The following is a 27,410-nucleotide window of genomic DNA, read 5'->3' as shown; positions in this document are numbered from 1 at the left end:
GAAAAAGAGATCATTTTTTCCTTATTCTATGTGTAACCCGTTCGCAAACCATGTTAATTTCAGTTTATTTTCCAAATGTAAACAAGGATATCAGACACACCAAACACAGATAAACACGGTAAACAATCACGTAGATGCCGACACCTCTTCGGCCACAACTGTGACTGAAGGAGCTGTGGGCGCACGCTCGTAACCCGGGACGTATAGAACGGGCTGCGCGCGCTCCCGCGTGCGGCGATCGCTATTTGGCAGCGACACCTGCCAGCGAGTATTGCCCCCCCCCCCGCCCGTCAAACCACCGTCGCCCACCTCGAGCGACAGCCGTGGGGGGCCAAATGTCCGCCACAGACCGCCGCGGTCCCCTCGGTGACCGGAAGCTCACGTCTCGCGTTACGTGTCCATATTCCTCCTCGGGTCGCGTCCTTTGGGGAGGTGGCGGGAACCCGCGGCGGCGTCGCGCATTGAGTTCCACAGCGGGACCCACTGTTGTCCCCGGTTATCCCGCTCCCGCTCACTGTGCTGGTCTTGACAAAGACATTTTATTCTCGTCCCTAACATTCACGAGACAGTAAAAAGCGCACTGGCTGGGTTTCGGCTGAGTACCTCAGGGTCCCGCGCTACAGCGCGCTGCCCCTCTCCGACAGAGGGATGCGACGGGACCAGATTTCCCCGTCTGTGCATGTGACGAGTGCCTCGTTACCGTGGAAACCACGAACAACACACACGGTCACCGCTGACAAAACGTGTTTCGAGGGGAGACTAGGCACCCCGACCACGAGAGCAAAATCTGGGAGCAGCGGAGGGAAGACGCATTACTTGACGCGGGTCAATCTAGACAAACGTAAAGTCTGGTTGATCGAGGAGGGTTTTTTCAGTGAGGGAATGTTTGAGCCATGTCTTTCAGCTCTCGGCTCACCAAAGTCAGCTACAAGAGCAGACCCTCCCAGCCTTCTGTCCAAGTGGAGTCACTCAAGGAGATGCAGGTTTGATCCCAAATACTTTCAACAGATGAGTGATTATCATGATGGCGTGAGTAAGTGTAAGGAAAATCTCCTCAGTGTCCCCCATCCAGGGGAAATGCAGGCCCCGATATTTCTTATAACAGACTAGTCTTGTCTATATGGCCCAGAGAAACCGTGATGTGTGTAGTAGCCTGCTTTTAGGTATTAGACCCACAATAATAATCCATTATCTTTTAATAATATCATTTGTTCGGTTCTAATAGGACTATCTGTGTAAAGAATCCTCAAATTGTCTTTATTATATGACTGTTTTGACATCTGTAAAATATCACTGGACACAGCTGCATTCATTCAGATTACACCTCATTACACGTGCAAAAGCAGATCTTCCTTTCTTCCTTCTGGCAAGCACGGGTATATTTTTTTTATCTTGGTTGTTCTGTCATTGATTATGCATTCGGTCATTTAAAAAAAAATAGATTTTTCTTTTGGTAATTTTGTCTACTTGTAATGTAAAAGGCCATATACACTCAGTTGCAAGTTTATAAGGTACACCGACCTGAAACTAATGCAGTCTGATTCTACAATAAGTCCTCCCTTCATGGAGGTTATTAGGTTTAGATTTTGTTGAAACTGATTCAGCGTGGTGTTGGAGCCTGTAGTTGATGGTGCTGCTGAAACGTGTTGCATTATACAGAGAGGTGTTTCTGTTATTTATCCTGCCCTCATTGATATAAATGGGGTGGACAAAGTAATAGATACACCTGACTCTATAACACAGTCCAATTAAACACCACCACAAACTACAGTCTCTAAAATTTCCATACAGTTGAATCAACACCTCTCTGAAACAGTTTCAATAAAAACTGAACCACATAACCTTCATGAAACCAGCATTTGTTGCAGGACTATTGAATCAGACTGCATTAGTTTTTGCTAGGTGTTCCTCATAAATTGTCAGCTATAGGGCAAATGTCTCTCACAAATCTGATTTTTACATTTTATCGTCCTCAAAACAATCCACTCCACAAAACGCAAAACTGGGAATGCTAGAAATAACAGTTTATAGATAAGACGAGGTGGGTTTTGCTTAATGGATCAAAATACAACTCTTTCATCTATCACTTGGGGGCAAAAGATATATATTTTGTTTGAATTCATGAAGTCATTTATTAAACACTGACCTCAGATAAATTAACATAGGTAGCTATTAAGCACACGCTGATGTAGCTAACTCAAAGTAAGATCATAAGAATTGAGAGAGTAAAACAATACATCAGAATTTCCTTCTCTCACGTGAAAATAAAGAGAATGATGGAATTAATCTGCACTTCATTTCCAACTCAGGACCCCCCGAGCCCTTCTGATTGCTTTGAGAACCACTACACTATTAGACTCCCTGGCCTCTCAGCAGTAGTCCAAAATAGCTGTAGCACAACCTTTAGTGATATGTGTCGGTTGTATCACGGGCCTCAGTCCACTAGATGGTAGTGTGTTCATAGTATAGTTGCTGCAATCTTAGATGAAATGATGCTCCACAAAGATGGCAGCTTGTTGAACAGTCAACTTTAAATGTTTTACATCTAGTGCTCTTAATCAGTGTGCAACTATGTCATCATCAAAATAGTTACTGTTATCAGTGAGACTCTCTCTCTGTCTATGGCAAGCTAATTTAGTGGTTCTAAAACCAGGAACTCCAACTGTTTTGCTTGTGGGTGTTTACTTCACCCACTCATTTCAGATTCACCAGTTCCACCATCACAAAGGTCAGGATCCAATGGAAGAAATCAACATGTAATTGAAGAAATCAACATTTAATTTCAATTAGTTTGAAGAAACCAATATACAACTCTGCAGTAACTAGAAGCCACAGCAATCTGGCTCTGTGGATCCGCTCCACTGACTCAATATGTGGACTAATAGAATTTCTTTTCTTCAAATTGATCCAGTTGCACTCATTTTCATGCAATGCTGAACAAAAAAAGAGAAAATGTACATTCACATAAAAATTCCTTGTTGAAACTTAATTTGCAGTTCTTACCTATACATTTACAACAGAAATGACAAGTGATATGATGACAAAACCTGTGGTAAACAACTCCCTCTTGTTTATGAATTATTTGAAGTAGTCAGTTTTTCAGGAGAACAGTAACTGTATAAATAATAAATAAATAAATAACCCTGGTCTATCACATGTAGACCTGGACAAATAATCACTGATTTTCTTTTACTTAAAGCCTTTGCGGCTGGCTGGAGATTGGCATGCAGTATGCACAGGTCTGCTTTCGATGACGTTAGGTGACAAGATAAGACTTGGTGTGAACTACCTGCTGCGTGGGATGGACCCAGATTAGCACGGATAATCCTGCACTGTGTGGATCAATAGAGCTTTAGACAATTTATACGGTATCTGTATGTCTTATGTCCTTTTTGTTTTAGTCTAGTAAAAGACTGAGATGAAGTGAAACTACTTCACACAATAAAGGGAATATAAAACAATCATAATTTATTGGACTGAACCTTGCAGATACACCCAAGAGTGGATAGAACCAAACAGTCAATAAAAAGAGAAACAGTGCAAGTCCAAATACAGAGTCCTCAGAGCTGTCTCAGCTTCGTGGATATGTTGTGCTACAAACTGGTGTAGTTTTAAAACAGATGTGTTTAAGCTCTCCATGTCTGTGTCAGTCTGAGCATCCTCAGGGAAAACTCTGGACCTTTCTCTGTCTATGTCTTTCTCCTTTAGATCTCACCAACCCTCATTTATAATTTACACTCACTCTCCTGTTTCATGGCAGCTCACAGCCAGACAGTTCAACATAGAAAATCAGTCATGGTGTAGTGAAAAATTGATGACTGAACTGCTTTTAAATGCAAAGCTTCACAATCATTTCTTCAATATCAAAGCATCAGTCAGATCCATGTGGAGAAAGCTGTGCCTCTCATCTGCTGGATGCCACAGTAAAAGCTAATGGAATTTAATATTAATTGGTGGGAGGTCTATGTTTGTGTGGGTGTGTGGGGTTGTGTGTGTATATGTGTGCATTCACTGGGTAAACGATTATGGTTTCCCCACTGGATCTGCAACTCATATTTATTTTCATTACAGTCTAATCAATCAGTTATTTTCCTCTGATAATTCATTTAATCTATAATGTGTCAAAAAAGAGAGAGCCCAAGGTGGCATTTTCAAATTGCTTGTTTTCTGCAAAACCAAATGCTATTCTATATGCAATGATTTACAATGGAGAAAAGCAGCAAATTCTCACACTTGAGAAGCTAGAACAAGCAAATGTTTTTCACAATTGCTTTATAAACATCTTGAACAATTTAATGATCAAATATCAAATTAGTTGCTGATTAGTGATACGTTGTTTGGCAAGTGGTATGATTTAACAGTTGTTTCAACTCTGCTTCCCACAATGCACGATAGGGTTAAATATTATAAGTCTGTGCATATGTACTGTATATGTGTTGACCCATGTTAAATGTGAGCAACAATTTTTTTTGCAATTAGCATCAAGTCTTACTTTATTCTTGCTATAACTGCTTTTCTTTTCATATTCATTTTATTACGTTGAAGCAAAAAGTCAGGAGGAATTAGAAGCCAAATAAACCAGCAGTGCAATTATGAATCGTTACATAATACCTACACCATGTTAGAATGAAAAAAGGACAAAGCTAATGCCTGTCAAATGTCACCATCTTACTCTTACTCTATATCTGTCTTTTGAAGCTGCATGAGTCGTTTCAGTCCGTTAGCATACACTGGCAATGCATTCTATAATCAAAGAGGGGTTTACTAAGAGAAACCTGCTGTCCTTTAAGAGGGTGACAAACGTCTTGTTGAGGGTCATTTTCTAATTATTACTATACAGCATATTTTATCTGTTCGTGTCTGTTATGTCTAAAAATATGATTCTGTATTCCAATACATGTGCAGTATATCCACCTTTTCCACCCCCAAACTCACCCTCATCCCTGTCTCTCCATCCCATTGTTGTAATAGACTTGTAAGGTGAGAGCGGGACCTTGATAATTACCTTGCCGACAGGTGGTCACCCAACACCGCATTATCTAGTTAGCAGTCCCCTTTTAGGAGCAACACTCTCATAATTTCAGGGCAGTAACCTTTCACACATGGCATATAAGAAGGCTGATTGCTCACATGCTGTAGCAAAGCCACTTGTTCTCTGTCTTGTCTTCTTTGTTGGACACTGTAATTCTCTAATGTCATGAAATGCGAAGCCAATTAAGAGGGTGGAATGACTTGAAAAGAAGTGTCAGTGTGAAAGGCGGCTGCCGACGATGCTGCGTTTTAAACCAGACTTTCAAAACGAGGTAAGGTGACCCAAGAGTTCTGTAATTACAGACAGCTTGGCTTGTTGACTAACTACACTGGCCAAATGTTATTCATCATTTATGTGTCAGGATTCAGTAAACAGCTGAAGTGTTTGTATCAAAACGCTTGGTAGACAAACTCAAGAAGGCGAAAGCAAGGGAAAAGCTTAGAAAAAAATACGTTTCCTTTTTATGTGTGACAGACTACCTGAAAGAGTTTTAGTGTACTGCAGGTTAGACAGACATCTCACAAGGAGCAATAAGGACTGATATCATCTGACAACAGATTCCGTCTACTATATTTATGGGAGAAGGCCCAATTTTTTACTAAATGTATTTCATGCAACACACAAATAATTTCAAAAATTATTTGAAACCCTTGTTTAACTTTATATAGATCATTAAAGTTCAAGTTTATAGCTGGAAATATCAACAGAGCTGTTTGTTGTATTTAGTAGTTACTGCAAAAAACACATCCGTGAATTATGAATTTGGCACAACATTTAGTTTAAATTAAGTAGGTCATGTTATTACTGAGTTAGTTTTGTATTTTAACATGTCTGTTACCATCCAAACGGAATTTTAACACAAAAAAGTGACAGACCAGAGAACTGGTGCACTAAATAGTATCACATGGGGAGGTTAATCAAATTTTTCCTACTTTTGTAGGTATTTTTCTAGATTCTGTTCTTGCCCTACTGTATCATGAAATGTCAGAAAAATCCAGAAGAGCTATATTGTGTGAGTGCTGCTAATCCAGATCTCAATCTAAAGCCTTGGTCATTTGAAGTTCAATGTAACTGAACAACACACCCTAATGTTGGCCTGTTGCGTGGTTGTTCTGGCCTTGAGGTTTGACAATTCCTCCGTAACTTGGCTTTGTATAATATAAGATATAATTAAAAAGGCACCATGTGAAATTTTCCTGCATTTTGACTATTACAGTATTTGCAACGTTTAGTCCATAGCCACTGCGATTTAGGGACAGCTTAACTAGATTAATATGGCCTATGTGATCAGGTGACATAAGTGACATAGTGGGTGTCCATGACCTCAGCATGGAACCCACCCTTAAGCATTTACATGCACTAGTTTGTCTATTGCAGTTACATTATGGTGAAAATGATCCAGCCTGCTACCCTATTCTGTTAGGGCAGTGATACCTGAGGTGTGTGTCCATTGTGTGTCCGTGTGTATTCATGTGCCTGCATTCCTGCATGCTAGTTTCTGAGTGTACAGTAAGTGTTTGCATATGCACCTGTCAGTGTTCCTTTCTTCATCGGTTTCTCTGTGTTTTTTTTACCTGCGCATGTGACGGCATTGATTCACAAGTGCATGATACACCTGTGTGTACAGCTCATAAACTGGCCGTGTTTTCCACTTTGTTCGAACAGGTGACCAGCGGGGGCTGTGAAAACTCATACACTGTTGATAGGACGGGGCATTAAACATAATGCAGGCATAGCTTCAGGCTCAGTGGGCTAAGCTGTCACCGCGGACAACTTGTTGGGCTAATCCCTTTGAGGGCGAGAGTATACGGCTAGATGAGAAAGTGATAGAAGGTTATGGAGACGATATAGAAGGGTTTGATTCAGAAAGGTGAGGAACTGTCATGTCACGGGTGTTTCGAAAGCAGCTCTGGAAACAAACAGTTTCCAAGGTCATTCAGGTAAGAGAAACCATGCAGCACTGCTGTTGTGGTGGTGGTAGCATGTGAGGTTTACCTCCCATTGTAGTTTCTCCGTCCACATAATTCTCATCTATTATGCCAAGTACTGATGGAATCTCTCATTTATCGTGGTGTGATGTGAAATTATATGGACAAAATTACCTGCAAAGCTTTATCTACAACCACTGTTTTGACTTTCACAGCGTGTGTTATTTCTATTCCCCAGAAGATGCGGATTAATAATGACTAAATCATTATCTGTGTTTATTTGAGCTTTGGCAGGGCACTGAAATCATTTTGAATACAAATAAATATTAGATAAATAATCAGACTATATTCCTGCAAAACTTTCCTCCTGCAGACTTTCTGTCACAGCTGTTTTCTCTTTAATTCCAAAATCCACAGTTTGTTTATTATAGGGATTGTCAGTCTCGACATAGCTTATCTCAGGATGGGGCTTTGTTTGCTTTTGAAAGCTATTACTGTTGTAGCTGTTATTCCATGGGTCTGTCAGTGCTGGCTTCGGTCTGTGTTATGGGAATAGCTAAATGTGGATGTGTGTCTGTGTGTGCCTGTCATTGTTGGCTAGTGTATTGTGTGGGTTTATGAATTGCATTCAGTGGCGACTTAGTCTGCGTGTTTGTATATTGTGCACCACACTGCATTGTGTTTGTATTGTTTGTCTCTCGGCTAAAGACTGAGTTGGCTGTTTACACAATTTTGTAATAAAGACAGAGAGAAGGTGTGAAATGGCTGGTCGCCCAGCAACTGTTGACTTGGCATGCTTTTTTTATGGTCAACCTGTGATGTGAGTGATTGCGTCTGTATAACGTGTGTGCATATCTCTTCAACAAGGTTGGTGTGATTCATTGTCAGAGTTCTGAAGTGGTTTATTTAAACTTGAAATATCCGAATAAATGTCTCTATTTTGTAATGAAAGACTGAATAGATTTTTAGAAATAATGTCCAAAATGTAAAAAAATTCAATGAAAATTGTACAGTTGGAGTCAGGTCATGCAGGTGTGAGCTATTCTTATTCTTCTTGTTCTCTTACCACATCTCGAGTGGTTACAAAAGATCTCTTCTCTCACATTTGGCTCACTTAAGATACACTTTAAAAGGAGTGAAATATAAAGAGCAAATACAAAGTACAAGTAAAAAATGTTCATGTGTGAAGTGACTCAACTGTGTCCAGCGAAAGTACATTTCAGGCCTTTAATTTTGATGTGCTTAGCAACCATCCTGTAATCTGTTGAGGTGAGCTGTGACTTTTGCGGATGATGCAGGTGCACGGCAAAGTGAAACTATTTGGGCTCTTTGCCCCAAAAAAACCTGCATGCCAATGTGGTTTTTGTCACAGCTTGTGAGGTTACTGACATGCTCCACCTCACTCTGGCTTCACAAGACCAGCCCCCTAGGCTCTAATTAACAAGAATCAATACCTTGACTCTTAACCAGTTGGAGTATATATAAAATTGTCCCTTCTCGCTTTGTCCCAGTCCATACCTCCTAACTCTTGCTCTCCTTCCTTGTCCTCAGGTCCTCACTTGTTACAATGTCCTGTTACATTCTTTCCTATATCTCTTCCTCCCTCTTTCTTTCATTTTTAACATCTTTCCATTTTCCCACTCCTCTTGTCTTTTTTCTTTTCCTCACTGTGCACAGCAACCCATCCTATACCTCAATCTCTCTCTCTTCATCTTTTGTGGGATTCAGTCAGTTTCTCTACATCCCTTGTATCTTTTTTTTGCCCCTGCATTCAGTCCTTTCCTCCACTGTGTCATGTCCGTCTAATCATCCTTTCCATCTTCCGGATTTGGCATCTTTTTTCCCTCTTTATCTTCCTTTCAGCTCTTTATTCAGGGCTCTATCTGATCCATCCCCCAAAACCTATCATATCTATTCTCTCCAATCTGATTCTCAGCACAATCCATGGGGACTCATCCAGTGAAGCTTGCATGTGCAGTATGTCCTGTGCTCCAGTGTATACTAGAAGCTTTAGCAATCAGTTTCAGTTGGCGAGAAAATAAAAACAAAAAACACACATTTAACAATAAGCCTTCATTAAAGCAAAATCCCTGTTCTATAAAGCACAACCACATGGACGGGTACTTAAAAACACACAGAGGAGAGAGGAGAGAAAGGGAGAACATGATGAGAAACTTGATCAATTAATATGTCATTCTCAATGTAAAAGTTGAATCCAGTTGTTAACAATTGTCTAAAAAGAGTGGTATAAAAAAGAGCTAGCTCTCAAGTGTTCTTTTTTTGGCATCGCCAGTCACAGTTAGATGTAGCGTGCTTTGTTATAGGAGAGAGCCTTTTAAAAGATGGTCAGTCCATGGTGACGTCAATGCAGAAAGCCAGAAAGAACTATTCTTGTCATCCCCTGTTTAAATTCCTGACAGACAAAAGGAAGGGTAAATGAAAGATTTTAAATGCACCGTCCTGGCTGGCACACCATACAACACCAGGTTTCATGCAATTTATTGGCTGACCTGGTTCCTGTGTTACTAATCAGCAAAACCTGGCAACACATTGTTGTGGATTTTACCATCCCACCATCCTCAATGCAAGCCATGGCCTGCATTTAGGATGACACCTGAATTTTGTAGCATTTGTTGGAAGGGTGCTAAGACAGTCATAGGAGAGACGTGGAGGTGGTTCTAAAAAGTAGAAGGATGAAACTGAAGACGTACATTTGAAGTTCTTGAAGGAATATTGATAATCTGTTTTGGATGTTTTCTTTCATTCTTGTGTAGTTATATACAAAGTAAAGGATGCTACGCATGACAATATACTGAGGATTTTTCATTTTACTATTTTTTTTTTTTTTTTTTTAACATATTCTACTACTTTTTCAATGAAAACTGTACATAACGTGCGGTTCTTTGAATGGATGTAAATGATGTCTGAGCCAGAGTATAGGACCACAGGAGAGCTTCAATCACCTGTCATTACCAAAAGCCTCATTACTACATACCAAGTATGTGAAATATGGTTTAATGGCTTTGTGTTCTCTTCAGTCATGTTATGGCTTAATGCGCCATGTGCTTCTTGTGGAAAAATTACAACTCTGTAGAGTATATTCTCTTTTTTTCCCCTTTTTTTCTTTTTAAATCAATCGGTGAACCTGAGCTAGACTGGATTCAGTTTAATTTTAGTCTGTTCAGAATTTAAATGTCTTTTAAAAAGCATCTGTTTCAGCGCTCAAAAGGAAATAAGACGTTACATTTTTTTAAATTTAGAAGCAACTCGACACCCCATCCTCATACCTAATATAAATTATCTGTAATTGTTTGTACATTTTGTTTAGCAAAAGCTGAAAGACGAGCGTGAAGCTAAGCGGGCCCAGCTGGATGGAAGACATGACTACATCCTCAGTATTGTAGCTTCATGCCTGGGACTGGAGAAAGCTGATGTGGAAGATGCCATACTGGAGGGGAATCAGGTACTATATACTCAAATTTTGACACAGATTTTTTTTTTTTTTTTGGTAGAAAACCGCAGCAGCCTTAAAAGTAAAAAATATAGGTATGGCAGCATTTGTAAAACATTATGACTTTTTTATTTTTATTGATAAAAAATTACTGCCTTATCCATTTTCTTTTAGTTATTTCAGTTTTTGGGGGTTAAGAACTGGACTGGAGTAATTTAGTTAGGAGTTAAGGTTAATTATTTTAGTTTAGAGTTTGGTCATAGTTGCACCGAACATATCCGCAGTAACTGTTACAACAACTACACAATGTCTCTCAGTTTGGGAGACTGTTGTGTCTGATTGTGCTGAAAGTTTTCTTTACATCTTTCTCAGATTGACCGCATGGAGCAATTCTTTGTGGTTGAGGGTCTTCCACACCTCATGTTCTACTACCAGGACACTCAGCCAATCGAAGCGGGTAACTCATCATATCCAAAATGAATGAAATTTGTAAAATATATCTGATTGACTGCAACACATCAAGTTGAGGTTCTGTCCTGATCACTACCCACAGTGAGAAGTCAAAGCTGGCTATGATGATACCTTGTGTTGTTTCTGTAACCAATTCTTTGTTTTAGCAGCAGCAGCAGCTTCTGCGCCCTCTCAGGTTGTTGCCCAGCAGTCTAGTCACAGCAAGAAGTTTAAAGTGTTTGTGACAGACGGGAGGGATGTGGCGCTGATGGGTGTGTGTGTCTTCTTCACCAGAGCCAACACTTCTAAGGCAATCACCTCTGAAAACATACACAGAGTGAGTCAGTTTTACTGTTTTGGAAAATATGTCCGTTACCTAAAACAGGTTATTTTCATCCAGAGCTAGTGAGACTATAGGGGGTTCAGGAATAGCACTCTGATATCACAGGCAGTTCTGGCTATTGATTCTTGCTGATCACCTGCTGTCAGCAGCAAAGCTAATCACCACTACTAATAACAGGACATGTTTGCTACAGAAAGCTCACAGCAAGAGGGGGCATTCTAAAGGTACTACTGTATTTGGATTCATTTGGGTAAAACAAATAAGATAAATTGAAACAATAATAATCAGGATAAATTAATTAATTCAAGAGCCAGGGTGAGAAATTTAAGGTATGTCAGATATTGCTGCAGCCGGAGGTTGATTTAGCATTATGGCTGTAAACTCCCTGAGAATTTTCTAATGCATGCATTGTCTGTCTTCTGTCGTGGATAGTGAACATTAGCAGGTGGTATAAGTAAGCTTCAAAGACGGGGATGTAATCACACCCAAATATCAAAAACAAGAGAAAAACTCACAAAGCTATAAATTATCGAGTGTCTGTGTGTTACAACAACAGAACATTTCTAAAGGATTATTACTGGCTAGCTTAAAGGGGAATGTCTGAAATGAGCCCCTCGGTGAACAACAACTTCAGCAGGATGTTCTTGTTTTGCTGTGTCTGCTTGGGATTTAGTTCTGGATTTAGTTCTTTCATTATTCATTGTATTTTTCTCATTCCTCCTGAAAAACTGAAACAGAATGCTCTGGGTTTTTTTGCCCATATTGTAACCTAGGAAGGTATCTACTGCTGTGCTGGTATGTAGAATAGTGTTTGAACCATTGTGTCTGGACCTAACTGCCAGATTTTGATGTCAAATATCTGTGCCTAGTGCCAAAGGTCATGAAGTTAACTTACAGTTTAGTTCTTGAGGGAGCTTCTAAATATTATTATTTTTTTTTTTAATGTTTGGATATGTGTGCACTTATCTCGTCCTAGGATGTAAATTTCAATATGCTGGACACAACAGAGGTGGGTCTGTTAAAAAGTGTGGAGCAGTTGCTCTCTGATATCTTCATCCCCACGCTGAGCAAGATGAACCATGGCTGGGGGGAGCTGGCCAGTCCCCAGGCCCAGGGTGTCAAACAGGAGTTCATATCATCATTGGAAAGCTTTGTGTCTGTTTTGGCTGGAGCACAGGAGAGTCTGCAAGAAAAGGTAGGGAGGTCATTTAAATATTTGTGCACTAACCAGTTATCCCACATATGCAAGTATATGTTGCTAAGCAAATACATGGAAAAATACATGATGATTTGGATTAATATAGAGAAAAGGCAGTTTGAACATCTGTAATCCTTTTTCATTACAGTAGTGTCTCATTAAAAGCAGTAAGATACTTTTAAAGCACCACAACCTCACAAGTCTTGCAACTCTAAAATAACTGTCTTTTAAATACGTTTTTTCCAGAAACTTGGGAGCCCACATAGGCACATCCACAAACAAAATAAATTATAGACATCGCAGCAAAAATAAACCATGTCATGGCTTGCCTCTAGGTTACCTTGAAAGAGTGTGACACATTTGATCTGCGGGTGCTGAAAGGTCCATCAGACTACATGGCAGCAGCCAGCAGCACAGAGACGACAGAAAAGATAGAGACTTGCATGAAAGTCTGGATCAAACAGATAGAACAGGTGAGACATGCCAGTTAACAGGTAAGAAGTTATGCTCAAACTTATAACAATAACTATTTATCTTTAAACTTGACACAATTTTGTACTCTTCAGTGTTGTGTAGAGTAGCATGCTGCCAGCTTTGAAAGGAAAATGTATTAACTGATCCACGTTTGCTTGAAATATCATTGAATGTGCCATGTATGACAAATATTGACAAATATTTGACTGGATATGTCCTACATATTTAATGAAGCTGGAGCGACAAAAGTTTGCAGATGCAAAGTAGTGGGATTTTTTTCTCATGTTAACTTTAAAACATTTCATGTTTTTAATAGTTATTTCTCACAACTCAAACATTTAATGACTCAATTAATTCAAGGTCCGTTGGGGAGGGATGCAAAACTACCACAATAAAGTGACCATATGGAATATGTGAAATTCAAGGAAATCAAAGGATAAACTACAGAAATGATGCTTAAACAGTGGGTAGTTATAAAGTATCTCTGTTCTACAGGTGCTCGCTGAGAGTGACCAGCTGAGAAAGGAGGCTGATGACCTTGGCCCTCGGGCGGAGCTGGACCACTGGAAGAGACGAATGTCCCGCTTCAACTACCTCCTGGACCAGCTTAAGAGCCCTGATGTCAAAGCTGTACTGGGTGTGCTCCTGATGGCCAAATCTAAACTCATAAAGGTAAGATATGATTGTCAGTCACCGCTAGGTTTTAGTGACTATATGAACCACAAGTACAAATTTCTTTCTTTCTTGGCTGCTTCATAGGACACTTGATTCTCCCAAGATGCCTTCTATCCATCATATTACTTTTTCATTTTTGTTTGTTCTGTCTAGGCGTGGCGGGAGCTGGACACCAGGATCACTGACGCAGCCAACGAGGCCAAAGACAATGTCAAGTATCTTTACAGCCTGGAGAAGTTTTGTGACCCTCTTTACAACAGTGACCCTGTAAGAAAAATACTTAAATCGCTTTAAAGGTGAAGTGGTTTGCTGCATTAAAAGCAAACCAAATGTACTGTCTGCATGTTGAACTGTCCTTAAACTGTGAAGATGGCATGCTACACAAATATTGTTCAGTGTGCAAGTATATGATATTAGAAACTTAAGCTGTAATTTCTGTTTCACCCCAGGTATCAATGGTGGATGCAATCCCAGGTTTGATCAATGCCATCAGGATGATTCACAGCATTTCTCGCTACTACAACACATCAGAAAAGATTACATCACTTTTTGTTAAGGTAGGAGTGGCTGCTATTCCACACAAACAACAATGACAAAGAAGATTATATTCTAACAAACAATGGGATTCAGCAAAGCTGTTTATCTACAGTCTGGGTATTGTCTTCATTTGAACTCTTGGGATCTGTAATTTTCATGTTTTTATTGCTGAATGAAATGAACAGTCAAGCATTCAATTATTTCCAAGTAAGGTTATTGTTACCTTAAACCAAAGTGAAAAACAACAATTATGCACACTAGGACTACTAAAATTTCTCTCTCGGTGTACAATTACTGGGTCGATTTTTAAAGAATAGATGTGAATAGAACATAAACATCAGAATGTTTCCCTGACAATATTACAGCACTCAAACAAATTTCCACTTTGACCTCTTGACATCCTTGTTCATGATAATATGTACACTAATATTTAGCTACCCTAGCTACATGTATAGTCTCAAGTTGTTTGGATACACAAAGAATTCAAATGCATATTTTCATTTCACCATACCCATCAATATCTCCAGGTGACAAACCAGATGATCACAGCCTGTAAGGCCTACATCACTAATAATGGCTCTAATTCAGTGTGGGACCAACCTCAGCAGGTTGTTGCTGACAAAATCAAAGCTGCCATCCACCTAAACCAGGTACTGGATACTACTTATTGCCAGAATTAGTCATTTATAATGTCAATAATTTATCTCCTAGTTTTTCTGTATTTACGTTCTCATGAAATGTGGTTTCTCTGTGGTGATCCGTAGTTGTATTCGTTTTGAAAAAATATGTTTAACATTTGTGTTTTGGTAACAATGTTTGTCCTCTACAACAGACACGTTACAATGATTCATCATTAGATGGTTTGCTGAAAGTCAGTTACATGTAAATTTGCCCAAAGAGGACATGAGGATGCAGTACTGGGTGGAGACAATTCCATTGCCAGTATATAAGAAATGTTAAGAACAGAAGCAAAGTTACGTTTCAACCACCAATCGCCGCCACCTTGATTTGATGGATAGATGAAAATGAAAGTGACTTGTTTTGTTACGTGTCAAACTGTGTCCTCCAGGAGTACCAGCGGTGTTTCCATAAAACCAAGGAGAAGCTGGAAGAGACTCCCTCAGAGAGACAGTTTGACTTCAGTGAGATGTACATTTTTGGGAAGTTCGACACATTCCAGCGTCGGCTCAACAAGATCCTGGAAATGTTCAACACATTTTCCACCTACTCTGCCCTGCAGGACTCTAAGATAGAAGGACTGGAGACATTGGCCACCAGGTTTCAAGTGGGTATATTGTTAGATCAGATTATTGTCCAGAAATTTTTAATAACAAAGACAGCCATTTCATTAACTGATGAAATACCACTGCTAAGCAAGCTGAGCCTGTATTTCTTTTGCAAGTCATCGATGTTGGAATATGTCAGTGGATGGCAAATGTAGGGCTGTTACAGCAGGCTACAGCAATGAATACATCTCTTGTGTAACTAATGCATACATGGAATGCGCAAAATATTGATATACTGCAGAGTTCCACTGAGATTGACTCTTATGATTTCATTGATTAATTACAATAATTAATTTTGTTAAATACATGTTATTTAATGAAGGACAGATATATGTTAAAAAAAGCATTTTTATTTATTTTTATATGTTGAGACATCGATTGCCTAAATGATGCAAAACAGAAGAGTACAGTATATGTTAGTTAACAAAAAGCTTTGGGCTGTACATCAGTGTGACAGTGCCAGATTACTGTCTTTTTCCTTGAATAGCATCACCTTGAGGGTGTATTGATGTGAGCTCTCTGTTTCTCCTTCCTTGCATGTACAGACTGCAGAAATGCAAGAAAAATGGGAGGTAATGTCTACTGCAGTCTTCAACTTTTAGTAATGCATGGCCTATTTTCATAGTTGACTGCATGCACTGGTAAAATTCACAGTCATTAAATTTTACCACATACCATGTATATATCAAGTAATAACAATATGACAACTTCAAAATTCGTTGTTCATATTAGTTGCTCCATTGTTTGGTGTTGTTCAGTTATTTTCTGCTGCAAACACTCCCATGTACAATTCTTTTTATGGTGCCCAGTTTACCTACTGTATTTCCATCAGTCCTTACATAGGCCAAGTAACCAAACAGAACTTGATTACAATAGATTACAGATTCTGTGTTACATTTCCGCTATTATTATTATTAGCGCTCTATTTGTCCTTTTGTCCCTAAAACTTTGATTAACTCCCAGACTAAGATGAAGTGTTGCCAACATCAGTGTGATGTTATCCTGAAACCCTGACACACAGTTGGTCAAAGAAATGGGAATAAAGATTGAATAGCGATATTTCCAAGCTCAGGTTTGACTGCAGCAGACTAGTGAGGCCGACTTTTGAGAGGCATTAAAACTATTGATTTAGAACTGATGAATGTTTAACAATAAAACTTGTGTATGCATGCATGTTTACACGTCTGTATGCTTGTGTTTTTGTGTGTGTGATAGGCTATTGTGCTGAACATGAAGAAAAAACACTACAGCTTCCTAGACCAGAGAAGAACTGACTTTGATGTTGACTATGAGGAATTCTGCAAAAGCACCTCTGAGCTCCATGTAAGTCAAATGTTATAGACAAAACTAATTTGTTTGTTTCCCCCATTTCCCACAGTTATTTTCAGTTATTGTGGCTGATTAGACATCTACTCTGTAACATGGGGCCACCAAAGTCCATATGCTAGGGGGAATCATAAAGGTGTAATTTGCCCTGCCCTAACAAGTGCAACTAAACTAACAGGAGAGGTTAATCAAGCTTAGTGTGTGCACACCTACTGTCCGTGTGCTGAGAAAATGTCTAATCAGCTAAATGAAAACAACTGTGCCCTACCTCATTAGTCTGTCATTTTGTAAATGTTGTTGTTGGTCTTTGTGCTTCCAGAATCAGCTGAAGAGTTTCATGGATAGCACCTTTGAAAAAATTCAAAATACCGAAAGAGCTTTAAATGTGCTGAAGAAATTTGAAAGGTAACCCACTCTTTAGCACTATTTATCATATTCACCTAAACAGGTATTTCTCTGTCTGGTCCTCAGTACAGAAAACTGCTACTTCTCTATCCTACCTGCGGATTAGTACCATTCATCTGGCATCTCAGGTTGAAACCAGCCCCTAATCAAATGGCTGACAAGGCAAACCAGCAGAATTTAGAACAGACCTTTCTCTCTGTAGACCATTTGACTCATTAAATATAGGTGTAACTGATAACAATGCTGAATTCCAATAGGTGATTTACTGGCACATCTAAAGGGAATACTGCCATTGTTGATGTTATTAGTTATGCCTGTGTGTGTCCTGCTATGACGAGTGGAAATGTCATGCCACAAGAAAGGTATTTCATAGTGACTGTAATAGACCTTGACCTAAAAAAAAAAAATAAATAAAATCAATTAATGGCTGAAATACCATATTGCAGTTTACTCTTCACACTTCATTTCTTTCATTCTTCTAATATTAGCTGTCTAGTTTTGAATTCTGATGAAATGCAACGGCTTGTATTTTCAAACTGACTAAAAACAGACTGGGCATCCCAGACCTTGGCATTGACGAGAAGTATCAGTGCATCCTGCAGAACTATGGCCGGGACATTGACATGGTCTCCCGCATCTACATGAAGCAGAAACTGGACCCCCCCATTGAACGGGACTTGCCCCCAGTGGCAGGCCGGATCATGTGGGCTCGGCAGCTGTACAGCAGGATCCAGGGTCCCATGGATCTCTTTCAACAGGTAATATTGAATTTCTGCCTCTCTACAATAAAACTTGGCTGGAGCCAAGGTGTTGTTTTTGTTGATTTACAGTACTACTGTCAGTGCATTTTTGCTTGAAAGTCATTCAGTACTATTATATTCCTGTGAAGCATCCTGGAGTTCTTTCCACACCAGAGGCCAAGAGGATCATCAGGAACTTTAACAGGGTTGCAAGGGTCCTGTTGGAGTTTGAGATGCTCTACCATCATAGCTGGATGAAAAAGGTAAAGGGAGAGAGAGAACGCGATTTGGCCTGGGTTAAAAAAAAAAAAAAAAAACATGAAATATCATATTGCAATAATAAGGTATAGTATGTAACAAAAAAAGAGACGTTTTTGATACAGGAGCATGTATTTGAGATATGCATAGTTATGGCCTCATTGTATACAAAATGCACATGTGTACATGAGTGTGTTTTCTCCCCTCTTATTCACACCCACTGCCCTCCATCTTTTGCTGAGTTTCCTTTCTTTTTACTCATTTTCTCTGCTCTATTTTACCTCTTCCTCTCACCTCTCCTTCCTCATCTTCCTCACAATTCTCCCTAAACTACCCAAACACCTTTGATACCTCCCACCCAGATGGAGGGTGCCCGTGTGGGCCTGCAGGCCTCTCTGCTGGTCAGATCACCAGAGACAGGGGAGTTGTTTGTCAACTTTGACCCAGAGATTCTGACCCAGATCAGAGAGGCGAACTGCATGACACGGATGAATCTGGAGATCCCGCCCTTTGCTGCTCTGCTGCAGCAGAAACAGGATAGCCTCAAGAAGAACTACAACAAATTACAGGTGGACATTGCACACAGTCACATCTGCAAATACATAAAAGATGAAGGGGCCACGAGTTGATTGTGCCTTTATGTAGAAATACTGTAAAACACGGTATCCTTTGTCACATTTGTGTCAGAAATCCACAGACAAGATTTATATAAGAAGCGTAGCTGAGACTGAGAAACAGTGCAGGGAGCAGTACGAAATGACCTGAGAACCTACTGTAAGAAGTATTGTCATGCTAGGAAGCTCATTTCAAGTTTGACATTGCGAGTGAACACGCCAACTGTACGAACATCTTTCCCCTGCAGTTGATGTTGAGTGAGAACACCAGAGTGCGGGCTAAGATTCAGAGTGCCTTTGAACCGCTGGCCATGCCGCACGTAGCTAAGGTAAGCTCTCTTTTTGACCCTGTTTGGAGCACAGGTGTGTTTCATTAGCATACCGGGAGGGGGGGGGTTTGGTTCCTGCCCCCCAAGTTCCCGCCCAGGTAGCGTACAGAGAACTATGGGCCTTTAAAAGTTGGACCTCGGGTATTTACACATTCCTGTCACTGAATTTCATCGCTTTTTCCGCGGGTGTAATCGTTTTTAGCGAAGAGGGACAGGGCCTTATTTATTAAGCCGACGGCCATAACTCGAGGAAGAAAGAAAGGCGAATGAGTGCCAGACGTTGCGGGCTAAGCAAAGCGACAGTTTTAATGTGGGTACCGGTGAGCTCCCGAGTCAGGCTGTCGGCTGCCTTCACATATTATCAGCTAAACTCCCGAGTAACATAGGTTGGGTATTGTGTTGCCAGTGCCACCGGTAATTTCTCACTCCGTCAAATACCATTCGGAACAATGAGGTTAGCAACAAGCACAGCTCGGGGTGTTGACTATGATCCGCCGGATCAATAAAGTTTGCTAGCTGGTCCTGTCCTAATGATAGCGCGACCTCGGTAATGCAGCATCGCTGCGAAACGCCTCTGAAACTTTTACCTTTCATCGTTGTAAAGCTGCTCTTCACCACCGGCAGTTTTTCCCACCCTTGCACCGGGCGGTGTTAGTCAAGACCGAGGAGACCGGATTCAGCGCTGGCCGTGGTCAAACGGTGGCGGTGACGCTAAGAAGGGGAAATAAAGGGTTTCTGAACTCGTTGAATGATTATGTGACAAATGCCAGAACTTCTTCATTCTCGGGAATTGGGAAAATGGCCATTTATGTTTCATTTTAGGAGGTTAGGGGCTAAAGTGTTTGGGAACCACTGATCTAAGTAAAGCGTGGTTCTATGTGTTTGGAACTTTTTAGAACTGTTGGGAAAAATGTTAACATTTTTGCTAATTTTCATTGTTTTAAAGTTATTTATGAATTGATTATAATTGTATATCTGTATCGAAATAGATTGTTTTTTTTAGATATGTATTGTTATCTCAAGACTAAATATACAGCTCGCTTTGCCAGAATACTGTGGGTTTTTTTGGTTGTTCTTTTTTTCTTGTTGCTTGGTTTGTTCATGCAAATGAAACATCCTTTTTCTCCAAGATTATTATGTGACCCGCCAATCTTTGAAAATATGAGACTGACTGTACAAAGTGCATCACCATACATTACTGACTTGACAGGCGGATGAGGCAATACAGCCAGGTTTGACCTCACTCAACTGGACATCTCTGAACATAGACAAGTACCTTAGCCGCATCGACAAGACTTTGGGTAAGCAAAAAACCAAGCAAGATCAATGTCACCTATGCTGATGCATTAGACATCCTGCAACTCAGAGCTGGCAGCATCTGAAAAAATTTACATTCCTGCATTTTGTACTCGCCGTGTGTGTTCTCCAGAGTAGCTCTCACACGTACCTACATGCTGCCCCTCTCTACACCCCACATTTTTTTTTTTTGTACTGACCTTTCTTAATTTTATCATTTTGTAAATTTGTTCCCTCTTCCACCTGTCTCTGTCCCTCCCCTCCTCCAGTGCTTGCCATCTTTTTTCCCTCCACTTCTGTAGGACTGTGTCCATCTCATATTCTTGTTTTCTTGGGTCTCCAGTTGACCTGGAGCTGTTAATCGACAGGGTGAACGACTTGGTGGAGTTTAGGATAGATGCAGTACTGCAGGAGATGAGTGGCTCCACGCTGTGTGTTCTACCAGAGGATGAACCAGTCACCTGTGAGGAGTTTGTTCAGACCACTAGGGTAAATAAACACACAGTCCGTTTCAAATAAAATAACATTATTAGTCTGTGGTTGAAGTTTTACTAAGCTCACCTTCTATGTTAAGCACCCCCCCATATTAAATATTAAACTAATATAATACTTACTAAAGTATTTTCTTCTCCAACAACAGTTTTTATTCTCTGAATGCACTAATGTAATGATGAATCATGTACAATGTGTACAGTATATAATGTTATATATATAATTAATTAAATAAATAAATAAAGAAAGACATATAGCCTTAATGGAGTATATAATATCCTCCATTAAGGCTATTGCTTATGTGTGTCTTGTGACACTGCTTGTGGATGAGCACAAAGTGGCTCAGCAATCAAGGCTACAGGTCATTAATCATGATTTATTAATGTGATGGAATAGCTGCTAAGTTATCACAACAAAGTTATGTAAATGATACCCTCACTGCAAAAAAATTTTTACAATGCTGCGAATTGCACATTGACCCGTGGGAATCCTCAACCACGCCATGGGGACGTCCAGTGCTGTGTAGAAATCACTGACACTAATTGAAGTTGAAATTTTTTTAATTTTGTGCCCAGGTAACTTCATTACAGTTCTCTATGTAGAGTTGAATTAAAATGAACTGAAAAGACATGACAAGTGTTCATGTAATTGTCACATTTTTATGCTGTGAACTCTGTGCCCTTTGTATTCAGAAACAAAATCTAAACAGAAAGTTTCATTTTGGTTAAGATGACCCTGGGGAAACCCTCCAGCTAATGCTGTGTTGCAGTGCACTAGTCCTTATATGACATATTTAATGTACAGTATATGCCATATATACATATGTGTGTAGGACCTCTGCATAAGACAAGCCCAGAATCTACATACTAAGAGCTCACTAGTGGAGGAGGCTGCTAATGAAGTCATCAACATGCTGCTGGAGTTTGACCACAGTCAGAGAGATAAGGTGGAGAGGGTTGAGGAAGAAAGCTGCACCGAGAGCAAGACCATGGACCACATGGACAGTGAAGGTATACGAACATTGTCCTTTGGAGATCAGATAGTGTATGATATTAAAAGTTGCAATTGAACATACTAGAAGAGAGACGGTTCATGTCAAATAGCACATCACTACAGATGCCTCAATGAATAGAAAAGGCATAACTAGTTTGTATCTACAATGTCAGAGCTTGGTGTTACCTCACTTTTGAAATTCTTTATTAGTCAAGGTGGACTGTAGTTAAAGGCATTCATGTTCACTGTAAATCTGTCAACTCCTTCATCTCAGGCGAAGATGAGGGCCGCTCAGATGGCCATCTCTTCTCTAGAAACACTTTGCTCCCTCCTGCCAGTGTTGGTCCCTCCTCTCCCTTGGTGAGAAGGAAGAAGAAGAGGGACCTGATGGAAGTAATGGAAGAGGAAGCCCAGGAGTTGCTGTCCTACTTCAGCCACCGCAACGTGGATGCCTTGCTTAGACTGATACGCAACACACTGGAGATACTGCGCAAGCGCATCCACACCTCCTCACTCATGCATTTCTTGGGTGGGTCTCGTGTAACTATTTTGCTGCTCTCAGTACTTTGCCTTATCGTAATATAAAACATAAATTAAAAAAAAAAAGTTTAATATAAAAGATTGTTTTTTTTCTCTTAATCATAAACCCAAATTTATTAAGAGAAGTGAAAGCATTTGGGAAGAAACGAAAGTAAGAAAAAATGAAATAATGCAACAGTTTATTTTGTTCCCATAGTAACAAAATTGCCTTTACAGTCTTGACTGGTGGCCAGCAGCCTCTTCTCTGTGCCCATACCACACTGTCAGCAGACCACTTTTCAACTCGAAAGATAGCCCTTAGTCAGTATTGTATCCCAACAGGGATATTTGACCACATACTCCTTATCAGTTGTATCAGGAACCATAAATTCTAGCTTGTGAAGTTGATATTTTCCTTTTTCTATCTACTGACCTCATAAAATGTCCGTCTTTAAATCACATCATATTGTATCAGAGCTACTCTACTCTTCCCCCTGTAGCCGAGATTGAGTCACCCAGTCGTGGCAAAAGCAGCGGTCAGCAGGCAATTTTCAGAGTCAATGTGACCCTCTCCATCCCTCACATTGCCATGGTTCCAGCTCTGGAGGAGGTTCAGCAGGCTTTAAACCGGGCTGTAGAGTGTGTGGTCAGTGTCAGCAAAGGAGTCGGCCAGTGGAGCAAAGAAAGGATCTCCAAGGTGGGTTGGATCTAATGAAGTAAGCAATAATTTGTGACAAGTAATAGATTTATCCGCAGAAGTGTAACTAAAGATAACTTTATGGTCCTGTAGTCTTCTAAACATACCCTGAGATGTTCCCTTAAATCTGTTTTCCCTTTTGCAGAGAAAGATGAATGAAAGACGGATGGCGGCTCTGAGCCGGGACAGTTCTGAGAGTGAATCAGAGGATGGAGCAACAACATACAGAAGCCTGGCCGGTATGAGGGGACATGGAGCCCTGCCTCACATAACCTCAGCAGTTCAACAACTCAACAGTTCGTCCATTTTGACTTCAGAGTGACTTATCCATATTGTTTCCAACAAGCAGACCGGAACACTGATCATTAGCTACTGCACCAGACTCATTTGATAATCAGATGTCCTTATTTCACAGCCCAGCAGAGCAAAGCTACATCTGACTAGGAGCAGACAGAATCATGCTGAAGGAAATTACATGAATTTGTCAATGGCTTTGGAAGGAAGACATTTAAACAAAAGACCTTTTAATCTCACCCGGATAGAGCAGCCCTTTCGTCATATTCCACAGTAGCTTACATGGAGCTAATGTAGTGAAACTCTGCACAATAATAGACGAGAAAGTTTGCAGGGTGATTGATGTGCTGAAAGTAACACAAACTTTGAGTGTAAAAATTGGATATGAACATGTTCTGTAGATACACTTTAGAATAAAAAAATGTTTTATATAAAACCTTTCTAGTAGTCAATTCAGACCCTAAAGTTAAAGTGGTAGTGATTTTTGGTAAAATATATGATATTTTAAGCACTCACTGATTTGAGAAACATATTAACAGGTTTACAAAAAAGCAAAAGTGATTTTTATATTTCAAGAATCATTTCCAAGTGTCTACAACTGTAGCTACAGGACTCAAACATTGTTATAAACACTTGTTACAAGATTCCAACTCTCTCTGAACAACCCTTCAGTGATGTGTAATTATAAATGAAAGATTCCAAGCGAGCCAAGCTGTTTTTTAAGGTTTAGATGCATCCTGTCCACCCACTCTCTGTACATTCTATCAAAACATAGATTCTGTCCTCCAAACTCTTTCCAGACGGCAGCACCTCAGACATTTCAGCATCTGTGATTCAGGCCATCCCATTCCAAGTCAGAAACTACTACAAGAGTGTGTCTGAGAACAAGGAGATAGTCAAACTGGTGTCTGTTCTCAGTACCTCCATCAGCTCCACCAAAAAGGTAGACACTCTTACATTTTAACAAAATTTCATTGATACATATGTGTAGAATTGGACAAACCTGTACAGATCTATATATTATGTATTTTATGTATCTGCTTAAACAATAACACATTTTTCCACTGTAAACAGACAAAAGCAACAACTGTAATTTACAGCATCTGTATTTTAATCTCCATGATCTTCCATAAAGAGAAATTACCTTGGCGTCTTATCCAAAATCTATATTTCCTATTGTAAATGCCTCCCAATTCCTATGTAACTCCTGCTTATGTTAATGTGCAGGAATTGAAGACTGCTTTAGACCGTTTTAGCCGTTACCATCACATCTGGAGAAAGGACCGTGAAGACACCATGCGGAAGTACAATAAACTGAATTTCTATGCATCAAGTTACTGCCATTGAAAACAGTACAAACCATCATGTCAGGGCTTTTTTGATTTGTTGTGTTCTTACAGATTCATCCAAGGCCGTCCTGTGCTATCAGAGTTTGAGAGCCAGATTCTTTTCTATCGAGATCTGGAACTGGAGATAAATTCGGAACCAGAGTTCATTACAGTAGGAGCTTTGGCTCTATTCACAGGTTAGATTAAGTTTGCAATTCTTTGCTGGAGCTGTTACTAGCTGTCTTTGGTACCTATAACATCGTCACTACATTGCTTCAATAAAGTGCAGCAATTTTCAATTTCTTCATTACTGATAAGGAGACTAAAGAAAATTTGAAACCAACATGAAATATAAAATTGACACTTCCAGCCAATCCACTACTGATCTCTGCATACTCATATCTATTTCTTTGTACTAGCGGACCTGAAGATGTCCCTTACTGCTGAAACTAAGAACTGGATGGTGGCATATGGCCTGTACTGTAACAGGAAATATCACTCAGAGATGGAGCAGATCTTTGCTTTTGTAGATGAAGCAGGAAAGAAACTGAATCGACAGATCAAAGACCTGGATGATATTCGCATTGCCATGGCAGCACTCAAGGAGATTAGAGAGCAGCAAATATCTATAGATTTTCAAGTTGGACCCATAGAGGTAAAGCACAGCATTATGTATTTCATACAATATGGTAGTCGCTGACCCCTTTCCATACACACACACAGTGGGAAAGGCATTGATGTTTTCAGAGTTTGAGTGTTTCAGTTGTGTGTATAATGAGACTGGTTATCAATCGCAAAGTGTATACATAACGGTTCCTTTAGTTTATATGACCATAAAACCTTTTAGTAATATTTATGAAAGCGTTTAGGTTGAGTTCTGTATCAGAAGCTCAATGGCAGTACAGAAGAAATTCAGAAAGTGAAACTTTTACATGTTTTATGTATGGGTGATTAATTGCCAATATTATGATGTACTGTATGTATGATTTTACAACATTTGCAGATATAAGGTAGAAGATGTAGCGTCTGTCTTTTTTCTTCCTCACAGGAGTCTTATGCCATGCTTCATAAATATGAGCTGTCAGTGGCAAAAGAAGAGGCCGATAAGGTGGATACGCTGCGTTACACCTGGGAGAAGCTGCTGTCCCGGAGCACAGAGGTACAGAACGAGCTGGTGGCCCTGCAGCCAAACTTCAGAGGAGAACTGGTCAGCAATGTGGGGATGTTCCTGGAAGACTGTCAATACTTTTACCAGGATTATGAAAAGGTAAAGGAAAAAGACAGGAAATGCAAGATACAGTGGCACACATCTGTACATAATGTACACTCAAAGGTGCAGACAGCCTACGCAACCACGTACAGTATTGCGCTAATTTCCCATCAATCTATTTTAATTACAGCACATAATTAATATGGCTTGATTAAGATTTAGTCCAGCAACACCTGTCAAAGACTTGCTTTTTCCTCTCTGCTTCAGGATGGCCCCATGGTGGTGGGGCTAGCTCCTCAAGATGCCAGTGATAGACTCATCATGTTCCAGGTTTGCTACTTACAATCTTAGTTGGGCATAATAATGAATTAGTTATTTAGTCTGTCAGTCAGTGAGTGTGTTTCGAATTTGGGTCTGACATCATAATTCATTGCAAAGGACAGAGCTGGGGTTGCTTTTTTTTTTTTTTTTACTGTGTGTACATACATGAAGATTCACATAAATTTTACTCCAAATTCACAATGGCTGAAAAACATAGCTGCTAATGCAGCAGCTGCTTATGCACTACTTGAACTGATTTGGGATATATATATATTTTTTTTTTACCATTCTTTTCTTTAGAATCGATTTGACAACCTGTTCAGGAAGTACATCACTTACACAGGTGGAGAGGAGCTATTTGGACTTCCTGTTACGCAGCATCCTCAATTGTTGGAGATCAGGAAGCAGCTGGCTCTGCTGCAGAAGCTGTATGGCCTTTACAGCAATGTCATCGAAACAGTCAATGGCTACTACGATATCCTCTGGGCTGACATCCACATCGAGAAGATCAATAATGAGCTACTGGACTTTCAGACGAGGTTATTTACTATGACATTAAGCTATAATAATATCACATTTAAGTAAATTAAACTGGTCAATATTGAACCATTACAACCAGAGTTTTGCTGACCTGAGCTAAACTGTAAGTTAAAATTCGACTGTACCTGAAACCAACAAGACTGAACTAAACAGAACTCTGCTGATGAGGTGTTTTACTGATTAAACTGAAAAAATGGATTATGCAAATAGTAATCAGGCCATCATGTTGCAATAGACTGTGGGTGACCATCAAATTTGAAGACTACCATATAAAAAAAACCAAAAACATCAGAACTAAGGAAAATGAAAATCAAGGAAAATCAAAGGATCTTATTTCCATTAGTCTGTCCTTCCCGGCAGCATCACCCCTTTCCTGGCCTGATACAAAGTCCTTCCCCCGGAGTTGTGCCATAAAATATGTTTCATTAAGCACTGCATAAGTGCTTTAAAAGATTTCAATTTCACTATCCTCATCCACGTTTCTTTGCACACTGTCTTCTACAAGGATTTATTTGTTCTGCATATGTCAAAGGGAAATGGCAGGGGAAAGAGGCCTGAAGAGTATAAGTTAAAGCATTCCATCTGTTGGAAATATAGTTTTTTTTAATACATCTCCACTTTTGTGTTCTCCTGACAGTGTGAAACTAGTTGAAGGTTGCAAGCAGTTAGCACTC

The 27,410-nt window shown here is 39.9% G+C and overlaps 1 protein-coding gene across 1 annotated transcript in view; it reads left to right on the top strand.

Moving 5' to 3' along the window:
* The first annotated feature begins 893 nt into the window (after window positions 1-893).
* The window catches only part of dnah5 (dynein, axonemal, heavy chain 5), a 100,732-nt gene continuing 74,215 nt past the window's right edge, over window positions 894-27,410 (top strand). Inside the window, exons 1-30 of the mRNA XM_040117368.1 lie at window positions 894-983; window positions 10,289-10,423; window positions 10,784-10,868; window positions 11,035-11,198; window positions 12,181-12,399; window positions 12,738-12,875; window positions 13,372-13,548; window positions 13,705-13,818; window positions 14,001-14,108; window positions 14,616-14,738; window positions 15,158-15,373; window positions 16,590-16,697; window positions 17,020-17,105; window positions 17,656-17,863; window positions 17,995-18,108; window positions 18,466-18,672; window positions 18,966-19,046; window positions 20,257-20,347; window positions 20,686-20,831; window positions 21,667-21,844; window positions 22,102-22,356; window positions 22,847-23,043; window positions 23,189-23,282; window positions 24,138-24,280; window positions 24,565-24,641; window positions 24,738-24,862; window positions 25,085-25,320; window positions 25,714-25,932; window positions 26,143-26,205; window positions 26,497-26,735. Of these exons, the coding sequence (XP_039973302.1) occupies window positions 894-983; window positions 10,289-10,423; window positions 10,784-10,868; window positions 11,035-11,198; window positions 12,181-12,399; window positions 12,738-12,875; window positions 13,372-13,548; window positions 13,705-13,818; window positions 14,001-14,108; window positions 14,616-14,738; window positions 15,158-15,373; window positions 16,590-16,697; window positions 17,020-17,105; window positions 17,656-17,863; window positions 17,995-18,108; window positions 18,466-18,672; window positions 18,966-19,046; window positions 20,257-20,347; window positions 20,686-20,831; window positions 21,667-21,844; window positions 22,102-22,356; window positions 22,847-23,043; window positions 23,189-23,282; window positions 24,138-24,280; window positions 24,565-24,641; window positions 24,738-24,862; window positions 25,085-25,320; window positions 25,714-25,932; window positions 26,143-26,205; window positions 26,497-26,735 (4,436 nt within the window). The remainder of the gene's footprint in view (window positions 984-10,288; window positions 10,424-10,783; window positions 10,869-11,034; window positions 11,199-12,180; window positions 12,400-12,737; window positions 12,876-13,371; window positions 13,549-13,704; window positions 13,819-14,000; window positions 14,109-14,615; window positions 14,739-15,157; window positions 15,374-16,589; window positions 16,698-17,019; window positions 17,106-17,655; window positions 17,864-17,994; window positions 18,109-18,465; window positions 18,673-18,965; window positions 19,047-20,256; window positions 20,348-20,685; window positions 20,832-21,666; window positions 21,845-22,101; window positions 22,357-22,846; window positions 23,044-23,188; window positions 23,283-24,137; window positions 24,281-24,564; window positions 24,642-24,737; window positions 24,863-25,084; window positions 25,321-25,713; window positions 25,933-26,142; window positions 26,206-26,496; window positions 26,736-27,410) is intronic.

The sequence above is a fragment of the Xiphias gladius genome, chromosome 22, assembly GCF_016859285.1.
Source record: "Xiphias gladius isolate SHS-SW01 ecotype Sanya breed wild chromosome 22, ASM1685928v1, whole genome shotgun sequence".
In the NCBI taxonomy this organism is placed as follows: domain Eukaryota; kingdom Metazoa; phylum Chordata; class Actinopteri; order Istiophoriformes; family Xiphiidae; genus Xiphias; species Xiphias gladius.
Note: the sequence above shows the minus strand (reverse complement) of the source record. Positions and strands in the feature narration are given on the sequence as shown.